This window comes from Semicossyphus pulcher, unplaced genomic scaffold (assembly GCF_022749685.1).
Source record: "Semicossyphus pulcher isolate SPU_LCO1_2020_fin unplaced genomic scaffold, fSemPul1.0.p SCAF_19, whole genome shotgun sequence".
Taxonomy (NCBI): domain Eukaryota; kingdom Metazoa; phylum Chordata; class Actinopteri; order Labriformes; family Labridae; genus Semicossyphus; species Semicossyphus pulcher.
In genome coordinates, this window is record NW_027211692.1 from 8,008,430 (window position 1) to 8,032,401 (window position 23,972).

Genomic DNA, 23,972 nt, shown 5'->3' on the forward strand with positions numbered 1-23,972 from the left:
AAATGTCCTTTTTCAGTGACCTAAAACGGCGTTTGTGTTTGGACGAAAGGCCAAAACGCGGAGAAAAAGCTACGTTTTTGAAAATACCCGTGTACGTGTGGACATGGCCTTAGAGAGGCTCTACAGATGAATCTAAAACCCATGTCTAGAGCCCTCCGTGTGGTACACTATCAGTGTATACAATGAGTCAGGAACACAGTGCCCTTCCCTCTGCTTAGCTGAGTTACAGTTTAAATTATTTGGTTAAGTGTACATGTAGCTTTCTACTGCATCTTTACAAACAGATTATAGCACACACTAATCTGTAAGACAAACATGCGGTTTTAAACTTGAAGCAAACTTTAGAGTAGCGGTAGCCACACAGCACAAAACAAGGTCAAACATAGCAGAGATTATAAAGTTAGACTGCAGCGATATTCAGAACATGCGCCAGAGTGCGACTGAAGAGTCATCCAGTGCTGCTCTTCCCTGTATTGACAATTAGTTGATGTATCGAGAGTGTCCTGTGTCAGCCCACTAAAGCTGTCGGGAGACGAGAGGTAAATCAGCACACTGTTGAGGCACGCGGCCAGCGGCAAAAAGATTTGATGGAATTTTTATACGCTGATTACGTCCACCCCCCCCTTAATGCTTATTAAAGGGGATTAATCTGTATTCATATTGGAGAAAGTGCTTATCTGGAAGACGGAGGCGAGAAGCACAGCAATGCCGCCATGTCACTCTGGCTAACATGAAAGTATTCCACAGCAGCCCAGAAATGTGCCTGAGCACAGATAGGGACTTCAGAGGCCTTTCCCGCTGCACAGCCACCCGTCGCCTCCACCTCCTCCTCCTGTCAGTCCTCCCTCTCAAACGACACAGAATTCTCTAATGCAAGTTTGGTGGTGGCGGAACAAAGGGATACGGCTTTAGCTATGACTGAATAAGGGAATGCCAACTCTGTCTCGAGCTTTCAAAGCTATATATAATTTAGACAGACCTGCGATGTTGGTTTTATCTCAAACCTTTTTTTAGCAGTATAAATTTTAATTCCATTTGCTGACAAGCACACCAGACAAATTTAAATAGTGTTTTACCTTGTTTAAAATCCGACAATTCTGTTCACAAGAGAGAAAAGTGGATTAAGCAAGCTTAGGTAATGTTGATGATGCATTCAAATGTCCTGTTCGCAGCCTTTGTAATCTATTGTGGGAGTTTTCCTCTCCCTGTCATCTGTGTTCCTACGTCACCCACAGAAAAGCCCCCTCTCGCGCCCATGCCCGGGCTTGTTGTGGAATCAACCTGAATGAAACAGAAAAGAGAGGAGGAATGTTCAGCCTCCTCCTCTCTTTAATCTCCATCTGTGGAACAAATGAGCCAAATTACTAACAGCTCTCCTTCCCTCTCTTGAGTAAACCAGCTCTTTTTTCCCTCCTCTTGTTTTTTCCCTCATCGGCACGAGGTGATTTCCAAAACTCTTGCTGCTTTTCTGTGTTTCCTGTGTGATCCATTGAAGTTCTTACACGCTTAGAAGTCTCGTCGCTGCTTTGTCATCATGGTCGTTGAACAGAGATGAAATGGATCCTTCACAGCCGTCTCTCACTGTGATCCACGGAGTTTTACTAGCCACTGACAAAAGAGCGGCCCTTGTTATCTATAGATCACTGTAATGGAACAGGCCACACGTATGGCTTCTGGGGGAGCCCTGCTTGCTGAAGGATCACTAACTCAGCCTCAACGCTTGCAGATAGAAAACTCCACGTGATTAATGAGCCCTCTGCCTTTTCTAATCATTTTTTGGCTGAGATTTAATCACAAATCTGATAATAACTCAGCAGCAAAATAAGAAAGATGAAATGAGTTTTGCCTCTCATCAGGCATCTTGTCCTTGAGGAACACATGACGTCTCCACTTATGCAAAGCAAAGCAATATCCAATCCTCATCATGCACTTTTCTTTTTTTTTTTAATTTTCATGAAAGGCATTGGACGCAGAGAGACATCTGCAGCCCTTAGTAATTCCATCAGCTATCTAGCTGTGTAAGATAAAGTGAACAGATGAATACATAGCTGTTGCAGCACAAGGGCAAACCGGACAATACTGAAAAACAATGTATCCTGTCTTAACTGTGGGATTAAATCCTGGTTGTTTGCTATGTTTACTACTAAAAACACTTAATATCCGCCCTTCTTCTTTTTCCTCTGTCTTCCTTTTCTCACTATAGTGACGTTCCAGAGAGTCGATGGCGGCCTGATGAGCAATGGAAGGTGAGTTTCCTGCCATGAGTTTTTGAGTTCAATATCAAACGCAAATAAAAAACACATCCTCTATCATTATGTTCTCTCTGTCCTAAGCTTTACATCTCTTCATTCAACCTTTCCTGCAATACCTCTGAAGCAAGCTGCTTTTGATTCTAACGCTGATAAATGACTGATAGATTGATAGATAACCAATACATGTTTGTGTGCCTGCCATGCAAATATACATTTCTCCCACATCTCCGTTCATGCATCGATAGATGAACTCATAAATCTCCTCAACAGAATTAACAGAAACAATTTAAGCAGAGAGTGCTTTTATTTTGTCATTTATCTTCCGCTGCTGGCTACAGGCAACCCAGAAGCCCTCTGGAGTGATAAATTTGCCTGTCACCTTGCGTGGGCGGCTGGGATCTGAGCACATGTAATAATGTAAAAATAATTACCCAGGGGAAAGATGTGTGCGGAGGTACCCCTCTTGCACCCCCATACAGCCTGCTCCATGTCAGTGTGTGTTGGTGAAAGAGAGGGAGAGGCTGCAGAGGATAGGGCACATCTCAATGACACCAGTTACTGAGCCTTTGTGGGTATTCAAGAGAGTCCCTGGAGAATCCCGAGCTTCTGTCTATCGACTGCTTATCACACCTGACTAGGTAAAGCCTCCAGATCTCAAACACTCAGCGAGAGATTGCCAACTGAATCTGACCCTGTGCGTCTCTGGGCTTTTGGGAATGTGTCGGCTCTGCAGTGTGGTTGCTGCAGCATTTTTATTTATGCTTTTTTTTTTCTCCATTTTCTTCCCTCACTGTGTGGGTATGACTGAATGCCAGAACGGAGAATTTGCCTATATTGTTCTGTGAGCTTCCAGCACGCTCTCAATGAATTAGCCACGCCACTTGCCAAGCCGTTTCTCATCTACTTTCTGCTGTAGTGTTTTTCCTTCAATTTTCCACATAAGTGCTTCTGATTCTCACTCCAGCGAATGGGATTTGAAATGTCTGTATTGGTGGTGCTCTGTATTTGTCATATCTTTAGTCAGTAGCAGCGACTGCCACAATTTTCACAACGCTGGAAAAGGATGCAGTCTGGAACTCTTATTCTAAGCGGAGCCTCTGATCCGTTCGTCACTCTGGTGCCATCAAATCCCAGATGTTGCAACTTGCCCATCTGCCCTGAGAGTGGAAATGTGCAGCAGGGAAAATGTGTTCATTTGTTACATGAGATGTTTATTGCATTAATTAGACAATAGCAAATGAAGCCGCGTCTGTTACCAGTTTCTCATTGGCTACTGCCAAATTGCCCTGACTGAACAATTACATTTAATCGATCACAAAATAAATGATTCATGGAAGATGAATAGGCTGCAGATTGGTAGACCTGGAAGATTTGACTTGGCTGCTCAATTGAAATTGATAAAAGCTGATAAGGGCTCATTCCTTATCCCCCCCTGCCAATAGGGAGATGGTAATTAGGAGGTAGTAATAACTTCCTACCCTGGCACTGATCAATATTTTAGCAAAGCAGATTCGCTCCTATAGGCGGGAAACATGGGCAGAGCAATGCAGCGAACAGGTTTCACTAACACTGTTGCTATGGAGATTCCTTTACATCCCACGATCTGAATGCTAAATAACAGCATGTTCCCTGAGAGTTCATCTACAAAGTAATCTGTGTTTCCCGTTGCTCTAAGTGCGAGCTAATGTCTGCACTTTTAATCCAAGTTCCATTCGCCAGTCTGTGGGACCATAAACACCTGATTTATGAAGTTGCTTTGGAATTAATATCTCTCACAGGGCTTATTTATGGGGAGCTCAGTGTCAGGCATCTTCTGCAGTATTTATGGTTTCCTACCCATCACAAGTAACTGAAATGTCGAACAGGAAGAGGAAACGCTCCAAATCAAATTTTATCTGCCAAGGTTGCCATCCATCCCGGGTTGGCCGGGGATTAAAAGTTATGTGTTGACTTTTCATTAGATGTATGACCTGGTTGTCCACACCCCACCTGCTCCCCATTACCACACCATTTCACACACACACACACACAGTCACACACATATATTTTTCTAACAAGTATCCCTAGTAGGAATCAGTCTTATTCTAATTATCCGTTGCTGGGATGCTGTTGTGTGATAAATACAAGGACGATGCAGCCATTTCCACTGTCGGCTCCTTGTCTTTCAATTGGTCTTTCTCTAGCGGGATGGTGGAGGACTTGTGGAGTGAGACAAAGGCATGGTCTTTACTTAAGACAATGTTCTTTTCAATACTCGCTGCAGACATGTTGTCCTCCTATTTTTCAGCGGCTTGGAATCTTTAGTTGGGTAGAGGTACGGAGGGGGATAGAAACAGGAGGTGGAGGTGTGTAATGGGGGAAAAGGGGAAAAAGGGGAAAGGGGGGTTAGGGAAAGATGGTATGGCGAGAGAGAATGATGGTAGTGGGGGAACATAGCAGCCAGAAACAGAGGAAGGAAGGACGGGGAGAGATGTATTACCCTATAAAAGTGCATCTGTCTGATGCACAGCCATCAATTTGAATGACTTGTCTCCCCCGAGGGCCTGTTTTGGCATTCAGGAACCACAGCGAGGGCTCTTAGCTTGCCAGGGCTGCAGTTCATTTGGACTCCCCCCTCTCTGTGGAACAGCTCTTCTCATTAGAACCTGTGGCTGAGCGAGAGACTGGCTGCAGCATGCCCATTACCTGCCCTTGTCCGCAGGGCTTGACTCCCCTACAGTCCCTCAGAGCCAACACGACAAACCACTGGAGCTAAGACAAAAAAGCCCATCAGGCAGCCTGGCTGCTAACTACCGTGCTCTGCAGCTTCTCAGGATGCACATGTGTATCTGTAGCCAGCTACATACAGCACTGCCGGGCACTGGCAGCGGGGTGTTCTGTGTTGCTGAGGAGACAATGCCATTTGCTACATCACATGGGGTGCCTGTCTGCCAAGCGCAGGGTGAGATTTCTCAGCGGAAAATGAAGAAAAGACACCGTCAGCATTAATATGCTCCGTTTTTCTCTGCTTAAAAAGAGCTTATTCTGTATTCTACCTCTACTGAAGTTAACTGGTGAATATACTTTCTTAAATTTTCTTTGCAATTCTCAATTTTTAATCCTTTTCAGTGCAAAGTCATTGAGAGCGAGCAGAGTAGGATGAATCAACGAAGTGACACATAAACAAAGGCATTTAACTCCATTTCATTCTCATTTAACTCCATCTGTGTTACCCATGGTAACGAGCCTGAGACGTGATTGTACAGTAAAGTGGCCCTAATGGCCTCCCAGCAGTCACCCATGACAGGTTAAAGTCTTAATGGCTGCTTTTTATGGGTCTCGCCCCCTCAGGAGGGACACAACACCTGTTAAATGGAGCTGCCCTCTCCCACATACAGGCATCCCACAAGTGGGTGATGGCATCATGGTGGGGCAATGGCAGAGCTTTGACGTCTCATCAAATAAGATTTAGACTGTCTGGACATCACCACAAGGGGTTGATGGGAAAACACAGCAGAATGCACAAGATATTAATGAATAAGGAAACATGCACATGTAGGTGTCCTTGTGCAATGCTGCACATGTGTGCAGAGAGCAAATGCATGCATTAGTGTCTCCACAGTGTGATTTTGCATTAATAACTCAGGGAATGTGACAAAGACACAGCAGGAGAAACGGAGAGATAAAGGGCTGTGTGCCTGAAGGAATTCCAACTTTGCAGGAGAAGAAATGTATCCGAGCAGTATTTCCTCCTATCTCACAATACTTTCATTAGCTTCAGTGGCTTATTGCAAGCTTATCTCACACCAACACACATTCTCGTGCACAGACTAACGTTAGAACATATGTTTGATTTCTTCACATTGTCTCTCTGCTGATTACTGTCGTGTTTTTTATTCATTATTTCTGAATCCAGCAACATAATGTGGATAAAACTATGCATAATAAGTAACCAGGGGTCTTTTTTTGCTCTGATATTAATGTAATTTCACAGCCTATGTTTAATCTTGTGTTTCATGCTTTGTTTCTACATAGCCGGCCAGGCCTGCTGAATGCAAGTGACCCAGGCTACCCCTGGTTAGCGGACTCTTGGCCGGCCACCAGCCTGCCTGTCAACAGCAGCTCCGGGGGACCCAATGACCTGAGTAACTTTGGCCGAGGAGGTGAGTGGTCTGCTGCTGTCTCCGGTGCCTTGAATAAAAGAGGTGACGAAGATGAAAGATGATGACCTGCCTTCCTTTTTGTTCCACCAGATTTCCTGCTGTTTATCATGTACATATATGCATGCATGATGTAAACATATATGCATATCACATGTGTGTTTGGGTATATTTATATATCACAGCAGAGGACAGCTAGAACATTAACAGCAGGGCCCCCTCTGTCACCAGGCTGAGTAATGGCAAATAGTCCAGCCTGGTGTCACAGCCCATACCTCAGAGCGAGAGAATGTGAGGGGAGAGACGGGCAGAGGAGGCAGAGGAGCAGGGGGTGGATGGGTGTTTGAAAGGATGGTCTTGAGCAGCCAGTCGTGAAGGACAGGCGCAGCTTGACTGGCGCAGATGCGGACACTTCCGCCATGGCTCTACATCATCTACCCTTCACTGGGCATGCAAGCCATGCACTGCAGAGGGAGTCTGCTTGCTCTTTCACTGGCTTTCTCTCCCCCTCCCTTCTTCTGCTATCACACACATGCAGAGCAGCAGTATGTCCCTCTTGTATATGGACAAATAGGGGAGGGGAGTGAAATATCCACACGTGTAGAGAGGAAACAGGGCACCTGGACTGGGAGGCTGAGGGTTGGAAGGCAGACATGGAGGGAATTTGAGATGTGAGCTGAACTGAAAGAACCAAAACCAAAAGGGATCGTCCTCTTCTACTGCCTTCAAACCGGACCACAGACAAGTTGTCCCTCCCTTCTTCTTTTCCAGATCTCCCCTCTGGTCAAGGGGATAAAACAGGCACTATGCTATCTGATGGAGCCATCTACAGCAGCATAGACTTCACCACCAAAGCCAACTACAACAGCCCCGGCCAAACATCCCAGGCCACTCCCTATGCCACCACACAGATTCTCCACTCCAGCAGCATCCACGAGCTGGCTGTGGATCTGCCTGACGCCCAGTGGAAGGCCTCACTTCAGGCCAAGCAGGAGATGGCCAGCCTGGGGTACTCCCTGCCCGACAAGAACTCTTGCAACAACAGTAAGTTAGAGAAAGTGTATGTGCTAATGGCGATGTGTAGGGATCGTGTTGCCCTCATGTGTGAGGTCCAGCAGGCGTAATAGTGTACCCTAGAGATTATCCTTATCCTGTGACATCAATCACAAGCCAAAAATTTACAGTTATAACAAGACTGCTATTTGGAATTCAAACTTTTTCCAACAAAGGCCTCTGAAGCCTTTCCAAACCGCCTGTGGTCGGGGGGAGTTGTCTTAAAAAGAGTAATTTCCCCCCCAGAAGACATCATCTTGGTTACTCTCCAAGGTTGAATAAACAGCTCATGAATGAAGGAGTAGTGCAGTTAAGTCATCCATCTATTTCTTGCTGGGTTTTCATGTCGGCACTACTCCTCCTTCAGTTCCGGAGTAATCGGTAATCCATTTTAGCTTGACTAATATTTAAGAAAATAATCCAAAATTAATTACCTTGGAATCGATGCAGGATTTTTCAAAGCCAAGTTGAGTTTCATACTTAAGGTGTAATGAATATTCTTTGGCTGTTTTCTAACATATATATTTATGATCTCATTTTCCGACAGTCTAAAACAGATAAATCATTTTTTTTACATGATCCCTTTAATGCACTGGCTCTTTAAAATACTCCTTTTCCAATATTCCCTTGCATTATTTTTAGAAATATAATCCCATGTGATTATGTTTGATTATATGTATCTGAAGGGGAATTAAAATCCCATCTTCGGCCACATTTATCACATTTTATGGTCTGAAAGATTATGCATTATGTTTTCCAATGAGAAGCTGAACAAGGGCACCTTGTTGAATGTCTGAATCCTGAATTATCCTGCTTGCTTTATGCTCTAACTGCATGTCTGCATGTGCTTGTGCTAACTGCCAATCACCTGATGCCACTGTGATTTTTGCCCTTTAACCCCCACTGTAGCCCTCCTTTTCATTCCTGACTACCGATTGGCCGATGGATTGTCAAATAGAATACCACACAACCAATCACAAGATTTCAGCACCACCAGCTCTCACAACAGCTCAGAGCGAAGCGGCAGTCTCTCAGGTTGGTTCACGCAGCAGAGGATCTTATAAAGCAAGCTGGGACACTCTCTGGGGTTCTGCTGCTTGACTTAATGATTGACTGATGTCTTAATTGCTTTATTGATCTGATATTTGCATGTACTAACCTGACATCTGAGAGAACGTTTATAAACACAGTCCCTCTCACTCACCAGAGATGCTTCTTTTTCCACGCAGCCCCCACTTCTTGCAGTTCATTACATGTGAATGCTTTCAAGTAATTTCTTTAGTTATTCCGGGTACTGTGTGCAACAGGCATGTTGTGATATAAGATAGGAGTTGACAGCTTATTGGAGCATAAAGAAAAAGGAACATCTAAATCAGAGAGAGAGAGAATAGTACCGATGATCTCCTGACAGAATATAGCTGCAAGTGCTAATGCTGGTTTTCTGCCTTCACTGTAAAGGCTTTGTCTCTCGCTGTGTGAGTGAGCAGACGGGAATAGGGGCAGAGGGAGTCTTTCAGACGGAGTGGACTATATACACACACACACACACGCACACACCATTAGAGATGCTTGGCTGGGTAAAGTGGCAAAAATACCTCCCTCTTTCCCTCTTCCCCTAATGGTGGCTGACTACACTAAAACCCATGTTCAGAGAATTACAATGTCATTTATAGGACACCAAGGCAGAGGGCTGCATGCCTCCCTTCCACTCTTCTCTTTTATCTAGTTACAAGCCACTGCTTTAACTGGTCTCTAATTCAATGCTGTGGCACACAGCGGGCTGCAGAGAAGGATGGGAAGTGACCATGCCTTACAGGCAGATTCTTCCCACTGACACGCAGGTTACTGAGGGCTCGATAAGGCTTAGTACAGGCCGTATGATTAAAATCATGAGATGAAGAGAAACACTATGATGAAAATAGATTATTGAATGGAGTATCTTGTGTAATATGTCAGGGCATATAGCTTTTTGGGATTACGCTTATTCGCCTTCCTGCAGAGAGTTAGTAAGAAGAGCAACACCAATCTGTAAACTTGTAACCTGTAAAGATCTATTTTTTAAAAGTTTAAACAAACAAGTAACATATGAAAGAGCTTTAGAGGTGCTTTTATGTGGATTTTATCACATTTGGAAAGAGCCAGGCTAGCTATTTCTCCCTACTTCTAGACTTTGTGCTAAGCTAAGCTAGCAGGCTGCTTGCTGTAGCTTCATATTTAACAGACGGACATGGAAGTGGTATCAATCTTTTCATCTTCTTCTGGGCAAGAGAGCAAGTAACAAATTAAATATCTTAATATAACTAAAATAAGTAATTATCTGTATCAATGATGCTTTAAAGGCAAATTAACTAAACGAAAAGAACAGAGAATTAGCAGAAACAAGATCTCCTATACATGCAGTACACTCTATTCCACACATTACTACAGCGATTGATCTGAATCAGCACAAGCTGAGGTTTGATTCAGACTTCAACTAAAGTAAACTGAGCGTTTGAAGGGGGAAAGTTGAAGCTGCAGTGCCTCGCTCTCCCTCAAAGGAGATGGAAGGAATAATGAATGTCAGGTCTGAAAGAAGAGAGCAGGATGAAAAGGAACAGAAATAGAGCAGCTTTCATGGCAGCATGGATCTCCGCTGGGGACAAGAAGCTGCTCATTAAAAGCTTTCTTAGTGTAGGGGAGAAGATGTTTCTGGTGTTTTCTGTGTTTTTATCTGGCAGTTGGAGACCCTGAAGACCCCCACACTTTCTCAACACTCTGTGAAGCTATATAGTCCCTGATTACATGAAGTCCATGTTTGTGTGTGACCCGTTTTGCTCCTGCACTCTCCACATATGTTGCATCTCACCCTGTTATGTAACATGTTGTTTTTTAGCTGATACATGACTTTGAGTTATTTTGATGTTTCTTTTGAAATGATTCTCCCACTCATAGGTTATATCCGGCTGCATAGACCTTCTAGAGTCTCTGCTCTGTGGCTTTCCCCCTCAGCACTGACGCACCCAATGAAAACAAAGCAAGCTCAAGGCTATGCAGCCCTGCAGTTATAGGCTGGGAGCGCCCAAACCTTGGGTATAAATACCCAACGCTGAATCTATATATAGTATGAGTTCCCCTTTGAAGAAAGGCCTAGTTTTGTCACAGGAGACGGGTTCACTGTGTAATTCTTGTGTAGCTCCTAGCCACAGCCTCTCTCTGTATTTTTCATATTTGGGGTGAGCTGTTGTAACTCCAGTGCCAGACAGTCCTTCCCTAGAAGAGGCTCATTTACAATATTGATGGCTGGTCTTGTGTGGCAGGACTAAGGATGATTGAACAATCACGTCAGCTCACCATTTATTGGTAAAAGTCAAGCGTCGCCCAGAGGTACGATTAGGAAACCCAATTACTTCAGACTATACTTACACTGTGGTGCCGTCTGCCTTGGGCTTACAGTTGTTTCTTTTATTACTTCCATTCTTGATTAATCTTATCCTGACACCCCTTCTGTCTCCTCATGCCTGATGTTTCATCCCCTGCCCCCGTGACATGCTTATCTTTCAGGTGCTTTTGTTTGTCACGCTGGTAAAAGACTGATAATAACTTAAAACATATTTTTTAGTTGAGTACATCTCTGCCATCTGGCCTCCATTAAAATCAACAGAAAAGTACCTCATTTCTTCTGTATGTTTCTTATGATGACAGTGATATACTTTTTACAGCCTGTGAGTCACGTCAGTTTATTAGATTATTTTAGAGTGCATGATTTTACATTGCACAAGATGCTATATTGGCAGCTTTTTATGTGGCAGGGGGGAAAAGTGATTACATGCTTTTGGCAGCGCGGGCTAACCAACAGATGACAGATACAAATGTGTTCAACAGAGTTTCCCAAAGATGGCTTTTCCTGGTCTGTGTGGCCGGTGACGTCAGTTTGAGTTATTGCCATGATTGAGATTTGAGGTGTTTAATGGTCGACAGGAACTTCAGGCTGCCACAATGGATTTATGTACAGTGTGTCTCCTACTTCCCTATATATATACAGTCTAAGATGCATGAGAGAAAAGTTGTATATAATGACATTTCCAGTATGTGATCGCACAACATGGTTATGGTGTATTAGATGAGTTTTGGTTAAACAGAGGTTCCTTGTTTCATACCTGTAGATTAATTTATCTTGTGGTCAATCGATTGATAAGTCTGTTTACGCAAAAGTAATCCGAAACGTTCTTAATAGTTGATACCATTTAGGTTTGTTGTGAGGAAATGCTACTGTCTTTGTTTTCTGTCATAGTGAGCTAAATATCTGTTGGTCTTTGACTGTTAGTTGAGCATGGAAGGCAATTTAAAAATAGCTCCAGTCATGTTTCAAGACGTAAAATGCTCTGCTTGAAACAATTGTGTCTGATATCTGGCATCTGATGGCTGAGAAATATTAAAGCATCCAACTTCCTGTAATACAGCGACAGACTAAACAAACAAGATAAATGTTAGTTACTGAGCTGATGGGCTTGAAGACCAGCTACAGACATGTTTTATATGAAATGCTCTGCTTAAAATAATAAATTGTGGTTGACCTTTTTTCTGCAAAATACGTTTAATTACCTCTTAAAAATCCTCCCAAGACAAGACACCTCTTGCATAGGCCCCGCCCACTATGTGCTACGTTTCTCCTTCTCCAATTTCAGCCGAGAACAAAACACGTCTCTGCCATCATTCAGTGGCAACTTGTTGAAACTTAGCTGGCTTGAAATGTAGTGATCAGTAGTAGTAACGTTAACGTTAGTGGTCAGTAGTGAGTTTTCAAAAATGACGATGACGGTTACAGCTGGCCTGCGCATAGCTAAAGTGGTTGCCATAGGTTACACATAATGATATGCATAGCGTCACCCCTTCCATTAACGGGATTGGCTCCTTAGGTTTGTGACGTCTCAAACCTGCCAATCTGAAAACGTGTTGTTCAGCCTGTCCTTGGTACACTGCAGTTTAAAAGCAGACAGGCCCAGCCATGGAGATGACTTCTTATGTTGTCCCTGATATGTCTTGTAGCACATGAAGAACACCACATGGAGATGTTTACAAGGTTTAACACTTGATTTTCACTGGAGGGGGGCTTACAGAACTGTAATGAATAATCATCATAGTTGCAGCCCTATATTAGGGTACATGTTCTACTGATTGAACACACAAATGCCTTACAGTTCTGGGACTGTATTGGCAACAGGTACAATTAATTATAAAAGAAGAGGACTCTTGGCTCTCTGGCAGAATTACTAAAGGAGCTAATAATACATGTTAGTGTCAATCTAAACACAGTTTGTTTTTATTGATAAATTACAAGTAGGTAAGGTAACAAAAAGCAGATCTGAAATGTGTTTGAAGAGAATGTTTTTCTTTATAAGCTTCAGAACTAAATGGACTTTTCACTTGTGTGATATAACCGAACAGGGAGTTTATCTTCCATCAGCAGGTCTCAGTCTTCAGGAATATGTGTAAATTGTAGAAACCTTACTTAAACCGATTTGGGCTTAAAGTCAAATGTGTTTTAAAGGAAAAAAACAGGTTTCTTTCAGAGTGACCAAATCGTATAAAACCCAGTATTGACCTGGCTGGCAGATTTATAAAGATGGATAGGTCGGAGGAGAATCTGGTGTTGGAGGGATATGAGTGGAAATGGATGGGGTTAGTGGCTCTCCGGTGTAATAAAAGAAATGAAAGTAGTAATAGACTCTCAGTGAATTCCATTAGGGACACACTGACACTACACAAGCCATTCATTATGATGATGCTGTGAAGTGAGATATTTCATTGTGGAGCCCAAAGCCTGGTGTTAAAGGGGACACTGAGGGATGGGTGGAGCACAAAGGTCTGCCTCAGCCTCGTTTACTGCCGTTCTCTCCTGTTTCTATGGAGATTTGAGCCTTTTCAGGCAATTAATCAATGGGAGCGTGTTTTTCATCAGGCAACCTTGAGCCTTTCTGTGTAAGCACTGACAGACAGGAGCCCATTGAAATGTTGTTATTGAAATTGTGTATGATTTTCCAAGGGCATGCTGAAATTGAGTCCGAATGGATCTGTAATCTTAGAAGCATGTTTGGATTAAATTGAGTTTCTTTAGAGGATACATTTGTCACACGGCAACAGAAGCTACTGTAATTTGCAATGCTGTCCAACTTGTATATTAGTTTCTAATTGATTTTCTTTTGCAATCTAATTTTCAACGACTGTGTCTCTTAAATGCCTCTCTCCTTTTGTAGGTGGTAAAGGAGGGAAGAAGAAGAAGACCAAGGCTGGCTCCAAACCCAGTAAAGCTAATGGGTCCAACTGGGCCAATGTTCCCCTGCCCCCTCCCCCTGTTCACCCTCTCCCTGGCACTGAGATGGACCATTATCCCAATGAGCTTCATGAAGGAGGAGGGTATGTCTACTAGGGATTTTATTAGGGATGCACGATATTATCGGCACGTTATCGGTATCTGCAGATTGTGGCTTGAAAATGACATATCAGTAGATATGTAATTTTTCTGCTGAAAACAATGCTTTAATTATGCCTAAATGCTTGATGATTCCCTTTAAAAGCTTGATGTAATGCTACAACATTGACTCGACACAAGTGTGCACCCATATCCTGCGCAAAGTTATCAACAATATACAAATAAAAGACTAAAAAGTCACAGAAACTCGAGCCAATGAATAGAAGTTAGACAACTTTCACAACTCTTAACTAGCTCACAGTTAGCTTACATTCTCGTCATTTTACTGAACTTAACATCAAACACGCCGAAAGTACACTTGCGGCCAAAGTCGACACTAACAGAGTGTAACATAATCATCAGTACAAAACTAACTTACATATTCATGGACGCACACATGATAAAAAAAGAGTCCGTCGGCATTCGCTGATGTCTCCGTAATCGTTGCAGTAAACAAGTCCGGGCGTGTCTCCATCTCTGCCGTGTTTCAGGGGGATGCTGCATTCAGGTGCGCTCTGAAACGTGAGTGATCAGACACGTGACCTTTCGTACAACGCCTCATCCATCAAGTGTAAAGAAGGGTGCAAGATGTCTGCGGTATGGCAGTTTTTGGCCACTACAATAAGAGTAGGCATCATATCAATTCCACTACAGGGAAGACTTGATGTTCTCTGCAATTAGGTGGAAAAAAATCATGTGCCTAATATATCGGTATCATATCGGCAATCTGCAAAAAAAATCCAATATCGTGCATCCCTAGATTTGATCAAATACAAACACGTTATTCTGATATGGATGTTGTATAATGCTATCACCGTATGTGTCATCCATACTGTCAGTGGTTTCCTCCTCTGACTACCTCAATACTCGAGTCTTTCTTGCTGGAACAAACAAGACAGCGCTTGCCAACAAGAGCAACACCACACATTGCTGTGTGTAATAACAGGGTTGAGCTCTGTTTTCTCTGCAGCTAATTACTGTACGACTGTACATCTGGAGAAAAGTGAAGGATCAATGTGTGTACAGTCTCCACAGGCAGCCAGATACACACCCACACACAGAAACTCATATACAGATGGCTCCAGATCAAACTATCTGCTGATCCTGTCTTCAATCTACCGGATGACTTTATGACTGGAAAATAAACGGAGGAAAAAAAACAATGTTGGAGCAATCTCCTGCTGCTGCTGGCTCGTAGACACAGATGGTTTCAGATTAATCTGTTTGCTGATATTCACAGTGGAAAAAAATATAATTGCATAGTTTCATAAAGAGCGAGAGACAGACAGTCAGGGAAATATACCAGCAGAGTTTATCCACTTCTGAGTCTGAAGAAGATGTAAATGCTGTTCTTATAAATGTTTGATGCAGTACAAATCTTTTCTTTTGTTATCTCTCTGCTAATTTCATGACTTTATAATCAGCTCACACATTTTTAACATTTAATTCAGCAAAGTGAATCCAACAGAAGCTCAAACATACTCCACTGTAACGGAGGCTTATTTAAGTGCTCGTGTGTGCCTCTGTCTTTGGTCCACTAGGTGCTATGTCCTCCTACTCCCATTTCCAATCTGCGAGAGTCATCGGCTTTAATAGGCTATCTGGCAAATGAAGAGTCCTCTGCACTGTAAATCTGAGGCGGCTCTTAATGGCAGCAGATTAAAACAGTTATGTCCTATGGAGTGTGCACTGACAAATTTCTTTAATGAACATTTTCTTTATGGCCAGTATTATTTCAGCATGTATAAGCACAGCCATGAGGAAGTGAAGCCTGACTACCTCCATAATTCCCCTCAGACCTGTTGTATAATAAAGTATTACCAAAGTTGGACAAGGTCACAAAGCTCTGTGTTAAAAATCTTCACATTTTTATGCCTACTGTTGTTCCCTGCCTCTTCAGTAAGGCTTTTACATTATGAAACATTGCACACACATTATTGTAGTTCTCTTTCACTCCACTTTTCTGAGCAGAAATGTGAAACATTAGGCCTTCTACATTTACTGCTTTTCTGTGTCACAAAAGAAAGTAGGATCAATGTCTTGAAGGTTGGGTAAAACACGTTTTTTATACGCCACCTTGGGTTTTCTTAAAGGAGAAGTTCAGTATTTAAACCTGGGCCCTATTTTTTACAAATTTGGGTGTCGAAATGACTCAAAGGAACAACAACTTTTGGATTCAGGATTTCAGAGCGGATTTCAGAGCAGATTTCAGAGCGAGACTTCTTTGTAGGGATCATTTCCGTAATGTTGTCGGACACCTGGAGTAACAATCTGAGCATATCAGTGGCAAACACAAGCACTTTTAGTGAACGTACTTCGATCGGCCGAATTGCCCAAGGGGATTATGTTGCAGCCGTATTGCGGCTACATCGGAGAACATCTACTGGACTGATTCCAAAAGTTTTTGTTCCTATGAGTCTGTAAAGTTTGTAAAGGTTTCACGATATAGAACTTCTCCTTTAATGCTTAATTGCTTATTTCAATGATAAAAAAAATAACCAGTTGCAGCCCTACAGCAGACTAATGGTTGCATACTGTGAGAACTAAACACCCCTTCTTACACCAGGTATGAGAGTGATGGTTGGGGCCCGCCCATGCCCGTGCAGACCTATCTTCACCAGGGCATGGAGGATGAGCTGGAGGAAGAGGAGGAGAGGGTTCCCACCCCGCCCATCCGAGGAGTCGCCTCCTCTCCGGCTGCTGTGTCCTTCGGACAGCAGTCCACAGCCACCCTCACCCCTTCTCCCAGAGATGAGATGCAGCCCATGCTCCAGGCACATTTAGACGAACTGACCAGAGCGTACCAAATGGACATGGCAAAACAGACATGGTAAACACTGCAGTGTTAAAATAGTATTATACGGTTCAATTCTATCTATCCATCTTTCTATCTACATATATTTTTATTCTTGATCATATATGCATAGTTGTCATATTACTATGCATACTGTACATTGTTTACCGCATGCATTTTGGTCCTGCAGCATTCTTCATGTCAACTGTGTGTGCAGTGGAGATAAACCCATTAATCATTTCATTTTAATGGGCCCATGCTACCACTTAGGCGACTACTGTATTTTGTTCCCTCTAAGAGACACAATTTCTTCCCCACGGTTGTTTACTCCCCCACACCCATACGGCACATTCCACTGTTGTTGTTCTCATGCAAGTCAGATGAAGGCCATGCTTCATTCTGTCGGCAACGCAGAGAGAATGAGAGACTGGCATTCATTCATAATAGTGAAGTGTGTGTGTGTGTGTGTGTGTGTGGTGGGGTTGGGGGGAGCCTTGTCAGGCAGAAGATGTCATGTTATCCAGTAATGACTATGTTGGTTAGAGAGCATCTCTGACAACACCAGAGGGCCAGTAATTACAACCAATTCCCACTGCAAAAAGCGTCAAAGACATTGCACTCCTCAAACAAATGCGGCTGTCAGCAGTGCGGGCTGCCACTGAGGTGACAGCCATGTGTCGACAGGCATGGAGAGCGGGCCTTTGTAGCATCTACAGCAGCAATTAGTAGGTCATTGTGTTAGCATACAAGCAGCACCGTAGAATTAGTCTGAAATTTGTCCACATTTATTCATTCACCACTTCCTATATAAAATGAGCTTTACATACATCATTGTTTTTCTTTATTCTGCTGCATTTAAACCACTGAATATTCTTTTTATTCACTCTATGTTCATCATTCCTCAACATTCCTCTATTTATATGTTTATTAATTCCAGAGTAGTAACACTACATCTGTCTCTCCCCAGGCACATGCAGGTTGGCTCACTTCCTCCCCAGGCTCCAGCTCCTCCAGTGGGCTACGTGTCGAGCACAATGGTTTCTGACCTGGAGACCGACCTGCCTGATGAGGATGAGGAGGAAGACGAAGAGGAGGAGGATGAAGGCTATGGAGCCAGGCATCCCCGCGGTATTGAGCACACACCAGGGTCGAGCATGGACAACCTGGACAGCTCTTTAACAGGTACGTTTCATTCTGAACTCTTTGTTTTGTTCAATCCATGTTTAGATATTTCTCCAAATAATAGCATTTTATTGTGACCGTTTTAGACACTAATAAATCAATGTAGCACATTTTGTTCAAATCAAAATGACAATATTCTAATTCCTCTGAGAGGGAAAACATTCTCTTCCCATTGTTGTCCCATCTTGTCTTACCCTTAATGGATTGCTGTTCTTAATCAGTCTGCTCTGCGTACATTTTAATGCGAACACGCTCACTGAGTGTCCCTCAATCAAGTTTTTTAAGCACTTTTGGCAGACTCTGGGGAATTATAATTATCATTTCACAAAAAAAAAAAAAGAGATAAGAAAAGTCCATGAATTTTAAACAGGATAGTGAGTGGGAAATTAAGAGGAGGGAGAGGCATGGCGAGCAGGAGAGAGCGACTGTGATTTAACTGGCACACAGGAGCCGGCACCACCCATATCTTCCCTGGGAGATTTGAAATAAATTTCACGTGCAGCATATTCCATTCCAGACCAGAGGCACCATTTCCATTTTTACAACTCACTGAAAACTTTTACAGCCGTCTGTCAGGGGGACACATGAAGGGCACGACATTGCAGCTGCAGAGACCGGCTCTGGACTGCTGCTCTCACAACGACCAGGCCGCCCTCTCTATCTGTAAACCAGAGGGTCAAAACTGCGGGGATGTCTTTTGAACATGATGCACTTTAGTAAAGTAGTTTAGCCCTGTAAGTCTTCCAATACAGTCTGTGAAAACAAAGAGAATAAACTCCACATTGTGAAATTTATGGGTGGAAGGAAACAAGGAGCAGGCAGAAAATCGTCTGTGTGTGAAGGACCAGAGCGAGCATGAGAATAAGAGGGTTACAGTGCTGCTTGTTGGTCTTTCCTGTCAGTGGCTGCCTTAAAGAGTAGTTTTCCATGGGATGATGGAACAGTGGTTTTGGTAGCGCTGACACATGCTGCTGCTGATGTATTTAGAGGAATATAAAGCAGCAACCGGGCCCTAATCTACTGCATCTCTCCTCCACTGTATTACTCTGAAGACAGCACTATTTCTTCTTATCTCTCTGCAAGTCTGCCTCACACCCCATCCTCTGACAGCACAGACACGGTTTCAGCTCCAGGGTGAGCGGGAGGCAGAGAGGCGGGAGAGGGGGGGAACTGCTGAGATTTATTGCGGCCACCATTTTGAGGCTATACAAATCGGGGAGGGTTGGAGAGAGATTCCTGTCGAGGCTCGCTTGATAGATTTGTCATTGTTTAATAATATGGAAATAGGTCTGTTTTTGTAATGTTACACCAAAGGCCGGTAAATCAAACATTTTCACTGATGCTCCAGAAAAGCAGAGGCAGCCTTCTCCTCGGGGACCATTTTTCACCCACAGATTGTCTCTCCATGCGTTACTCTCCGCTCTGAGATAATACAGCACATTTTTTTCACAGATAAATGTAAATCCTGATGTTGTGTTGGGTATTGCAGAGCCGTGTCTTGCTTGAGCCAGAGAGATGAAGCGAACACAAAGGTATTACCTGGCTTTGTGTGTAGGCGGTAAAGGTCGTGTAAATCTGAGATGCTGTGGCGGCGAGGCTGTTATGCCTACAGTGAGCTGAAAGCTGGGCTGTTCTGGGCGATTACTCTCCCATAAAGCCTTGCCAGGTTTGTGAGGAGCGGGGTCACGTCTCCTGACGGCAGGTAGAGACGCCTTCTCGTCAGGGGGAATGATTTTCCCGCTTAACGACATGCAGATTAGGGTTTCCGCCCGTATAAATCAGTTTTAGTGGCGGGAGAGGCCTGGGCTGGGTTTTACTGCCCCCCAAACCATCGCCCGTTTACTGGCCTTGCTCTATCAGCGCGTGGAGCACGGGGGGTGTCAGACGGTGGTTTTTAGACTACATGGTTTGGCCCATTGCTCTGGTTCAAGACATGATAAAATTACAGACACGTAGTGCAAAGCTTGCTCGCTGAAAATCCCACATTTCTGGGGCCAAAAGAAAACTAGATTGAATTTTTATCAAATTATGTTACAATGATCACAGTTTGATTGGACTGCTATTTCAGAGAATAGAAGTGCTCCAGAGGTTCAGCAGTAGAAAGTGGCAGTTAGTGCAAGTGAAAAGTCATTCTGTGATGTGATTTGCTGAGGCAGTGTTCCTTCGCTGAGCCGGAGGAGTTGGAAGCTTCAGTGCTTTGGCTGGCGCTGCCTATACTTCAATATCTGCTCTATTCTTTTGTGGGAGGATTGGACCCAGCGGAATTGCTGTCTTTCTTTCTTTAGAGAAAAACTCTCAGAAAAGAATTTCAAAGAAAATAGCTCTGCAAGATGGAGGGCTCCGAGTAGTTACTGCCTCGAATTTCAGTTAGCGCTGTAAAAATGGGTTGTGTGGGGGCCTCTCTACCTTATGCAAGCTTATATTTTATAGAAGTTTCCATTAATTTGAGAGCATTATACTGCAATAGGGGTGGAAAGCTGGTGCAACTTTAGCTGTGAAAGGTGCAATTCCCTGCAGTCGCATCCAGTGACTGAGCAACCAGCTCTTTGAGACAGATGGTTACAGATGAAGAGACTCCCAGATGGAGAAGTTGAAAAGCTCTTTGAAGGGGGCTTCCCAATATATCGGGATTTATAAACCATGCTTAATAATATTACCAAGTTTTGAGTCAGATTTTAGAGTGTGTGTCATTGTTTTGTCTAAATAAACACCGTCTGAATCTCTCCTCACTGCAGCTTATATACGTCGGAGTCGAGTTGATTTGAATCTCTGCACTCTGCCAGCCGTCCTGGCACAGATCATTGTACCTTTTGTACCATCCTGACCTTTTAATAAATCCTGCTGTGAACTTTTTGTTCCCATCGCTCCTTCTACAACCTTTACTCTCACACCTCCCCAGTTCTCCATTACAGCAGTCTGTTCAATCACATCACTCTTCTTGTGTTCTGTGTGAGGCAGAGAAAGCGTGTGTGTGTGTGTGAGCGGAGCACTTGGGTTGGTGCCACTTGAGCAAAGTCTGCCAAACCCGTCCCACTGAAAGCTGTCACATTAACCGACTGTTCGCTGTGTTTTTGCTTGCCAAAGTGGCATATTTTTATTGGCAGACTGATACTTTTATATTTAAAGTGCTGGTCTGGCTGTTTATGTAAAGAAAGAAAAAACAAGCATGAAGAATGACTTACAGCAGCATGTTTATATGAGTGAAAAAGTCTTCTTTATGTGCACACATAACCATATAATTATGTGTTCTTTAGATCCTGTCTAATACCTATTTATGTGTCGGTGTCCGCAGCATGTAAAGTAGGCTAGTGATTTGTTCTCCCGTCTATTAGTCATCTGTAAAGTAACGTTTATGCGTCAAGGTGTCGTAAACTTAACAGCCACAAGTGTCAGATACTTGACTTTGTATAAAAGTTCTTAAAGTGTTTGCGCCTCCAGACAGTGCATTTTTAAACAGGACAGAAAGCGGCGTGTGCATACCACCAGGTGTTTGATTCAGTACATTGCTTTGTGAGATGCTTCATCTGTGTCACCTGAGGCAGTTTTGTAGCTAAGTCTGCTCAGCACAGGTGTGCTCATTGTTCTTCATCAAAAGACGAGCGAAATCAGTTTCTGCCAGTCCTGCTGTTCCACTGTGTGCGTTTTGCTGTGTGTTTGTGTGCACCTGTTTGTGTGCGTATCTATTCTGCATGTGTGTGTACTGGATGAAAGAGGACAGGCCGGAACAGAATGACTACACAAAAGCGCTCACCTGCAAGAAAAGAAAAGCCCCGCAGCAAACACAGAATCATTTAAGACGAGGACGCTAATATTACCTCTTTTTATAAGATCACTCAACTCACTCATCCACCTGAGTGCTCAGTCACAGCGCAGATGTTCAAATGTCAGATCATATATCCAGAAAGGTTATGGTCACTGAGCTGAGAAGTGTGAAAGCATTCATACACACACGCACATTTGCTGAAACCTGTGGTGTTCCTCAGGGTCCATGGTGAATGGGTGGGGCTCGGCCTCCGAGGATGACCGTAATTTCTCCAGCCACAGGTCCAGTTTGGGCAGTTCGTCCGACGGCTCCATCTTTACTCACTGCAGCTTTGCCCAGGCCCTGGTGGCCGCTGCAGACAAGGCGGGCTACCGCCTGGAGGGCACGAGCCTCAGCAAGAGAGGTTGGTGTGAGGCGACCAGCTTCTCACTGCTGGACTGGAACTCCTATTGGTGGCAGATGATTTGCTCCTTTCTGCTCTGATTCTCCTTCCTGCCGTCAACTGGCTGATGTTTACTCCTGATTTCCTCTCTGCTGCTTGTGGATGCTGTGCCCTGGTTGTGCATGGCACCTGTTGTACATGCTTTCATGCTTGTCTCTAACTCAGCTTCTCTATAACTATTCTGGCTTTTAAACGTGTTTTTCTTGGTTTAAATGCGTAAAAACTGGGTGATATTTTATCCTTGCAACCTTTTCATAAGCTTCAACAGAGTGCTTTCCCCTCTAATGAAAACCTTTGTTTTCTAATAGGTTTTTGGATGTGATTGATAACCTCTCTCTTTCTTCATGGCAGCCTCAGCCGCATTGTCTCAGTGTTTGCTCATCAGTGTCTTTATTAACCAGCTGGCTTGTGCTCCTGTCTCCCTCTTGCAGGTAAAGGCTTGTCCCACAGGCCCCGGCCCAGCAGTCCATTCTCAACAGATGGCAGCACAGTCGGCACACACAGCCTGGGCCACCAGAGGGCCACCAGGCCCACGCGCAAACCCCGCAGCCAGGGCACAGCACCCCACCGGAGAGATGCTGGTGCAGACGGTGAGGCAGCGACTGAAAACTCATGTTAAATAGTTTATGAAGAAAGTTTTCATCAACATCTGTTGTTTTGTTAAAAAGAACAACTTTAACTTATACTTAATATTGGCTGGATACATGAGTGGGGTCTTTTTTAAAGCACACTACAAGATTATAAGTAACTGATGGCTTCAGATGATTCATTCTGTGGGTTTTCCATTCGGCACAGACCTACCTCCTCCCCCTGAGCCTCCTCCCTGTCAGGGGCAGGGCCGTATCCAGGGGGCCCGCAGCATAAGCAGCATGGCAGCCCCCACAGAAAGGAAGGCTTCATCTCTGGAGCGCCCGCCCATGTCAGGAGTCCTGTCCGACGACATAAAGAACTCCATCGACAGACAGACGCGCACCTCTCTGGACCATCATCGCCAGGCTCAGGAGAGGCTGGGCTCCGTGGACCGAGCCGATGACGGGCGCAGGGGACAAAAAACAGGTACTGGAACAAGACTCGAGTCTGTTGACATGCAAACTGCCCCTGGGGGTCATTGTTACACACCTCATCATTTACATGCTAATGTTAGCATTTAAGTTATACCTCTTACATGAAATCTTTTCATGTTTGGCATGCTTTATCAACAAGCATTTCAGCATGCTAATTTAGCATAAGGTCTGTGAGGCTGACTTGGTCAAAGGATTTAAAGTACTGCAAGTTTTCATGAATTAAAGTATTCGACAACTGGACAGGCTGACCTGCTCGTGGTGAAGGATAAAGTTATTACAATTTCATTAGCACCAAATGTTGAAGTGACAGATGCATGGACTGACTGATGACTGACATCTCCATCACTAGACCTATGCTGACAGAGTGCTAAAAGCTATGTGATTGGTTAAGGGAACCGGTCGCATATATTTTAAGAGTAGTGCACTCCATGCTTCACATTCGCAGCCGCCCTTTGTATTTCTATAAATGAAACTCTGCCAAACTATGTGTAATAGAAACCTGTTCTGCACCACTTCCCAGCCAAAATCCAATCAAATGTTTTGCTTACTTACTCATTACAAAGAAAAGAAACATTTAGGTTTCACCTTTTAACCCAGTTAAAACCTTCCTGTTTCTGCGTGTAGCGTTTGTTTCATTAAAGAGATAATTAATTACATCACTGAGAGAAAACAAGGACACAGGAGGGGATTTTTCTCCTCGTTCTTCTGTTGAAGTTAGCTCTCATGCTGCGTTCAGACTGGGCTCCCATGAACAGATTGCACTGTCTGCCACTTGCTCTGGTTTCCAGAATACCCCCCTCAGCCTCCCCAACGCCCCTGTTACTGTTGCCAATAT

General features: G+C 43.8%; 1 protein-coding gene across 1 annotated transcript in view; it reads left to right on the forward strand.

The window, feature by feature from the left end:
• robo2 (roundabout, axon guidance receptor, homolog 2 (Drosophila)) overlaps positions 1-23,972 on the forward strand; it is a 159,712-nt gene that overhangs the window by 133,480 nt on the left and 2,260 nt on the right. The window contains exons 19-28 of the mRNA XM_069668005.1: positions 2,204-2,246; positions 6,267-6,394; positions 7,163-7,435; positions 8,354-8,479; positions 13,678-13,837; positions 16,459-16,722; positions 17,654-17,868; positions 21,852-22,034; positions 22,505-22,663; positions 22,869-23,129. Coding sequence (XP_069524106.1) covers positions 2,204-2,246; positions 6,267-6,394; positions 7,163-7,435; positions 8,354-8,479; positions 13,678-13,837; positions 16,459-16,722; positions 17,654-17,868; positions 21,852-22,034; positions 22,505-22,663; positions 22,869-23,129 — 1,812 coding nt within the window. The remainder of the gene's footprint in view (positions 1-2,203; positions 2,247-6,266; positions 6,395-7,162; positions 7,436-8,353; positions 8,480-13,677; positions 13,838-16,458; positions 16,723-17,653; positions 17,869-21,851; positions 22,035-22,504; positions 22,664-22,868; positions 23,130-23,972) is intronic.